Genomic DNA, 6,902 nt, shown 5'->3' on the forward strand with positions numbered 1-6,902 from the left:
TTTTACATTTCAAACTCGGGACTACTGGAGGCCAATGGAGGAATTGGCAGAGTTGTGCAGCAGGTACAGATCAGTTAATAAGGCAGATGTTATGATAGACTGAAGGAAGCATAGTCTGTGTAGAGGTAGGCCAAGAAGAAGAGAGTTGCAGTAGTCAAGGCTCCAGATGAATAAGCTGTTTTGTGGTGTCATTATGTAAAAAGGGGCAAATTTTGGAAATGTTATGAAGATTAAGGAGTGCAAGATTTAGCCAGTGACTGGATATGAGGTCTGAAGGAGAGGTCAGGGTCTAGGATTACACCTAGCACCTGGGCATGCGTGGAGGGAGCAATGATTTTGCTATTGATATCAATGGTAACTTCAGGAGGGGGGGAACGGGAAGGAGGAATTATTATCAGCTCAGTTTATAAGCCTGGAAGTTACAGGTGGTTTCTTGTCTCGTTTGAGGGGTTTACTAGTGGTGTCTTTTCTCTCTTACATCTCAGCAGGGTGTAGACGTGTCTCTGCCACTCTGAGGATGCATAGTAATAGATCAGAGGATCCAGACAACAACTGGCACTGCACACACTGACACTGATGATGTAGATGATGTACAGGAAGTTATCACCATGGTTAGAGACTCTCAGGAAATGCATGAACCAAATAATATTGGCTGGGCCAAAGCAGAGGGCAAACACACAGATCACAACCACAATCAGCAAGATGGCTCGGAATCTCTTCTGAGCGCCCCCCATGCTCGGTGTGTTGAGAGTGCGGATGATTCTAATGTAATAGAAGGTTGTAATAATTAAAGGTAAGAAATAGAAAAGTGCCATGTAAAAGGGGAAATAGTAGTAAACATGAGACCTTTCAACCATTCCAGCTTCCTGAACATCATAACAAGTTGTGATATTTAGACTGGGAAATTCTTGGGTTTGTTGTGCTATGAGAATCGGCACAGTGCTGGCCATCGATATCACCCAGATGCAGCAACACACCAGCCAGGCTCGTCTCACTGTGCGCCAGGGAAGAGACTGGACCGGGTAGACCAGAGCCAGGAACCGGTCCACACTCATACTCATCATCAGCAGGATGGATCCACGCATGTTACAGAAATATGCGGCAGTGACAAATCGGCACATCCCTTCCCCCACCATCCAGTTATTTCCTGAGAATCGGTACACGATGTGGAAAGGAAGAATACTAAGAAAGAGAACATCAGCAGCAGCTAGGTTCAGCAGATACACCACTGCCGGCTTCTTCACCTTCACCTTCACCAAGAACACGATGATCGCCATTATATTTAGCGGAAGAGCCAGGAGAAGAACCACAGTATAGATGGAGGGCACAAATGTTGTCACCCACCAGCTGTTCAAATACACTTTCAATTCATGTACAAATGTTTTGGGCAGTATCTGGACCTTGATTTTTCTGGTTGAGTTCATCGTAGTTTCACTATCTGAAAACATAAAAATATGAGGTGAAGTCATTGTATGGGAAATATTTTGCAGCATTTTGTACATTACATCAAACAGGAGGACAGCTGGTGATCTCTTTTGTGTCCCATTAATGTTAGGTGCCCTCAAATCTGCTGAGGATTCCAATATAAGAGGAAAGGTACAGCAGATCTCTGGGTGTATTCTCTGGCTCTAGGAGCTTGGAAACTAGGCAAACCCAAAGGCACAGCAGATCTCTGGGTATATGGTTTGCCTCTAGGAGGTTGGACATTAGGCAAACTAAAAGGCACAGCAGATTTCTGGGTATATGCTCTGGCTCTAGGAGGGTGGACATTAGGCAAACCCAATGGCACTTTCTGGGTTTCAGCTCTAGGAGACTGGACCCTAACCAAATCAAAAAGGCACATCAGATCTCTGACATGGGCGTCCGCAGAACTTTTCCCAGGGGGCATCATTTTACGGTCACCCATTCTCTGCCCCTTTTCGACAATGTCATTAAGGGGAGGGGCTTAGTCATTATCACAAAGCACAGGCATGCAAAGGTTTGAGAAACCTGACGCTAAAGCTTAATAGAAGGATCAAGCTGCCATTGTCTGATTAGCAATTTCTAATCTGTTTTTATGTTTACACTACTGACACTATTAAATGCACCATATTATTCATACACACGTGATCAAGGCATTACAACTGAATTATAAAAATACACACGTAGAATCTGCATTTGGTGTTAACAAATGACAAATAAAATAGAGTATACGATAAATGTATTTATTTTGAAATGCATTAACTTAAAAATATTAAAATAAGTAACATTAAGTATAATAACATGTATACACTATATATATATATATATATATATATATATATATATATATATAGGTGTAAAAAACTGTTCTCACCCAAATTGGAAAATAAAAAACATATAAACTTTAACTGGATAACTGTTACAGGTTAGGAACTGCAGACATCTACACTCTTGCTCAAATTTAACAATCACATTTTTAAATGAGTAGTTTTGTACAATTTTTGTTCACTGGTTAGTGATCGTGAAAAAGAGACTGTAAACGTCTGTGGTCCTGTGCAATTTTATAAATTACTCTGTCAATCAGCTGTTTGTTTTCAGCAATTTTTGCTCTATGTATCCTCATCATGCACAAACCCGATAATCCATCTTCTGCCTCCTTTCGTGGCTGGCTGACACCTGTGGCTCTCTGGCACCTCTGGTGGCTGGGTGGCACCTGTGGGTGGGTAGCTGGCTGGCACCTGTGGTAGCTGGCTGGCACCCCCCCCCCCCAATGCCACATATTGAAGTGAGGTGTTATTTAACAGTATAATTTTCTAAGATTGTATTTTAGTCCTGCAAACATTTGGCCTCTTTTGCTGTGTTAACTGTGCTACACACAGTGACAACAGTTACTGGCCAATTATTTGTAGAACTGGTGGACTGCCGGACCGTCAGATAGGGAGGAGAGGCAGGCAGAACTTGCATTGCCCAAGAGGTACAAAGCAGACTGCAAATGTATCAGAAGCGAGCCATCAACCATGTACAGTCACATCTGGCGCTCCCAGGACGCTGGCACATGGCTCCACAGTGTGGGCTTTTATTAACGTGTCCGTTGCTGACACCAGTGTTACCATCTGCAGCCTTTGCAGTCAACGCATAAGTCGTGGTAAGCCCAACACTCACTTAGGGACAACCGCCTTAAGAAGACACCTGAAATTCCATCACCAAGCCCAGTGGGAGCAAAACTGTCAGAACCCACAAAGCCACACTCCATGCTCTCACCGTCCAGCCTCTTCTCCTTCTCCTGTCTCCTCACAGTTGTCCAATACTCCACCTTCCATGATGCCATCATCACGTTGCTCTGGAAAAAGGCAGGCTTCTGTGGCTCAAATGTTGGAGCGTAAAAAAAGGTGTCCGACAGGTGTCCGACTACATCGGGATAACGGCCGATGTGGATGCTCTGAGGAGTGATGAACCCCTGGAATACTGGGTGGGCAGGCTTGTCCTCTGGCCAGAGCTTGCACAATTTTCAATGGAACTGTTGGCTTGCCCCCGTCCAGTGTCCTGTCCGAAAGGACGTTCAGCGCAGCAGGGGGGATCGTGACCGATAAGCGCACTCGCCTAACTCATGACAGTGTAGACTACCTCACATTTATAAAAATTAATGAGGCATGGATCTCTGAGGAATTCAACAAATGTGACCAGTAGACCAGGTTTCATCTAAATTGCTCATGCCAGGGCACAAATATCCGAAAGACTGCCATCCACCCACAACAATTCCTGGTCTTTGTCTTCGCTAAATACAGCGGAATAAAAGGCATTTCATGTCCATTGAATGGCTAATTTTTGCAGCCTATACAGGCCGACACTTACTGTTCTGTGTACTGGGAATGCCTACTGTACCTCTCGTTATCATATACTACGTTCTTTGCTGTCAGTTCAACCCATGTGAGCTCATTTTGGCGGCCTATACAGCCCGCCACCTACTTCTGTATACGGTGAACGCCTACTGTACCTCTAACCATCATATACTATGTTCTTTTCGGTCAGTTCAACCCATGTGAGCTCATTTTTGCGGCATATAGAGGCCGCCACCTACTTGTGTATACTGTGAACGCCTACTGTACCTCTAGCCATCATATACTACGTACTTTGCTGTCAGTTCAACCCATGTGAGCTCATTTTTGCGGCCTATAGAGGCCGCCACCTACTTGTGTATACTGTGAACGCCTATTGTACCTCTAGCCATCTTATACTACATTCTTTTCTGTCAGTTCAACCCATGTGAGCTCATTTTTGCGGCCTATAGAGGCCGCCACCTACTTGTGTATACTGTGAACGCCTATTGTACCTCTAGCCATCTTATACTACATTCTTTTCTGTCAGTTCAACCCATGTGAGCTCATTTTTGCGGCCTATACAGCCCGCTGTCGTGGAAATTAATAGAGCTTGGAGCATAGAAACCCGCTCAGTGCGCTGAAGATTAATATGCACCAAACGCTATTAATAGCTTGTACTAAAAAGTACAAATGTGCCGCTCTTTTGCATAAGGTTTACCAAGCGCTCGGCGACAAAAAAAGGAACAGACACTCTGGGTCATATCGATGCCATCTGCCCGGTCTCTCTCCGGATATGTATGTATGTGGATGCGTGAGTGTGGGTAAGAGCAAGTGTTTGTGTGTAAGAGTTTCTGTGTGTGTGTTTGTGTGTGTGTGTGTGTGTGTGTGTGTGTAAGAGCTTGTGTCCATGTGGTCTGTGCTGATTCCTGTATCTTCTGTGTGTCTCAGGGCAGGGCTTGGTTTATTTACAGCAAGTGGACAAAAGGGGGTTATAGGGAGTGGCTTCAAGAACCACCAATCACAGAACATGTATACATTCAAAAAGTACAATGGGCAGTGCTTATGTAGAAACACAGCCATGTGCAGAGATGAGCAGAAATGGCTGCCATCTTATGGACTTGTCTGTGCTTATCCATAAACATTACCTGTAAGTGGATCTCATCAAAACATGATTCATATATATATAAGTTAACCAAAATTTGATAGTGACCATTCTATTTGTTCCAGTTGATGAGGCTTTCTCTGCATAAGACAATAGCAGCAGTGTTTCAGTCATACGGATCCAAATATGACTAAAAGATGCCTTCCATTAATCTTGGTAAAATGATAAGAATTCTATATCACAAACCATATCTCAGCAGTACAGGGCCCCGAACTGCGGACATAGATCTGTGCGATGGACTCTCTTTGCTACTAGTATTGTTCCATCTCATCCAATGGAAGGTTTTCACTAACAAGTCTTTCCTGCAATGACAGTTAAAGCAATATTCGCTGTGAACAGCGAACAGCGATTACCAGTAAAACTGACACTGGGAGACATTATGACTATTTAACTGAAGAAATGTCCACAATTACATTTCCACAACAGTCCCTCCTCTTTGTCATATGCTCCCATGTGTCCCTTGATGAATCTTCTTCTTCTTCTTCCAAATAAGCAGAACAGTTCTTCTCACGATAAAAACAATCCATTTTAAAAAGTTTCTAAAAAGAAAAAAGATAACGGGTAAAAACAATCCATCGAAAGGAAACGACACTTGGGTTCCTTTCTTCGGGAGATGACTTCATAGGGAGGGCATGAGATGATGGGATGTGTTGATCAGCAGTTGGGCTGGAGTCCTTGGTGTCGGAGGCAGGGGCGGAATCTTGGGGCGTCTTGTCTCAGCAATCAGGACGAGGTCATCTGCTCGGGCTTTGGTGACTCGGTCGACCCGACAACAGGATCGTATAGGAGGAATAGAAACAAGAACAACATAAGTATATATACTCCTATTTCCTTCAACCAAGATCCAGAGAACAAAAAAATCCCGAAACCTCCCAAAGCATTAAAAGGATTCCAACCCTCGCTAGCTATAGCTCTGGCTCTGCCTTGCAATGAAGTTGCACTATTGTCTGCTATCCCAGAAAAGCAGTCTTAATTCACAGAAACCCCCTTTGGAAGCTAAAAGAAAATCTAGTACTATTTTCTCCTACAGTAAAAACACCCGGAGTTTCATTGGTGAGATGACTGCTATACCTGTCCCACAGGTTGTAGATCCTATAAATCTAGTTCCGGTGCCAAAACTAAAGTTAAAGCCCAGCCGTGGACTACCTGATTGTCCCGATACCCAAATTGTATTGACCAGAAAAGAACAGGAGCCAGAGCTAACATTAAAACTAAAATTGATGTTACCCTCTAGGAATGTGTCATTAAATTCTTTGGACAAGTGTCTCTTGGTTGTCTTCATGATCATACGAATGTCTGCCATTGCTGGGGTGTAATAGCTAGGTGGGGGTTTGGAGCACACCCAGCCATTAGACCTGTTTGCCGTCTTGGCCAGATGAGAATGCATTACCCTTGCTAAAACAAATAAATAAAAACAATACTCCTCATTATCATTCTTGGCTGGAGTTGAGCAGCTTTTTGCAGTGGCTGGCATGGATCCAGAACCTCAAGGAAGTCAGTGTTGTCAGCTGAACCTGGTAATACCTCGGAATACCTCCGCTCCAATCCCGTCCCTTGACATTTCCTCACAACGACTCAGTCACCTGGGGTGACAGAATGTACACCGGTTATCGTGTCAGGGTCCGGAAAGACTCCCGAACCCTATGATGGACCTTTTGGAGCTCCCTTTGCCAGGACTGCACCCACCCCGTCAGCTGAGAATGTAAAAATGACAGCTGCTGAGGAAAGTACAATCCAGGCTCTGGTTGACTCTCAAACAAAACCTTGTAGGGTGATAACCCATGGGGCATTCCTGATGGGGTAAAGAGCAATGGAAAAAACATTTGGGCCATGGCTCTTTCTATTCAGCCGTTCAACCTTACCGCTAATCCCTGAAGCGCCGTACATACCTCTGCAAAGATCTGACCAGTGAAGTGTGATCTGCGATCTGACTCGATCGTTCCAGGCAGCCCCCTTGCCAC

At 44.3% G+C, this 6,902-nt stretch overlaps 1 protein-coding gene across 1 annotated transcript; it reads right to left on the reverse strand.

Annotated features, from left to right (window-relative positions):
* Positions 1-419: 419 nt before the first annotated feature.
* LOC309550922 (proteinase-activated receptor 1-like) lies at positions 420-1,448 on the reverse strand (the record flags this gene model as incomplete). The annotated part of the gene is made up of 1 exon (XM_082251316.1): positions 420-1,448. One exon carries the CDS (start codon positions 1,446-1,448, stop codon positions 420-422), a length of 1,029 nt encoding a protein of 342 aa, XP_082107442.1.
* Between the last annotated feature and the right edge of the window lie 5,454 nt (positions 1,449-6,902).

Source organism: Pelophylax lessonae (genome assembly GCF_965119305.1).
Source record: "Pelophylax lessonae genome assembly, chromosome: 1".
NCBI classification, from domain to species: Eukaryota; Metazoa; Chordata; class Amphibia; order Anura; family Ranidae; genus Pelophylax; species Pelophylax lessonae.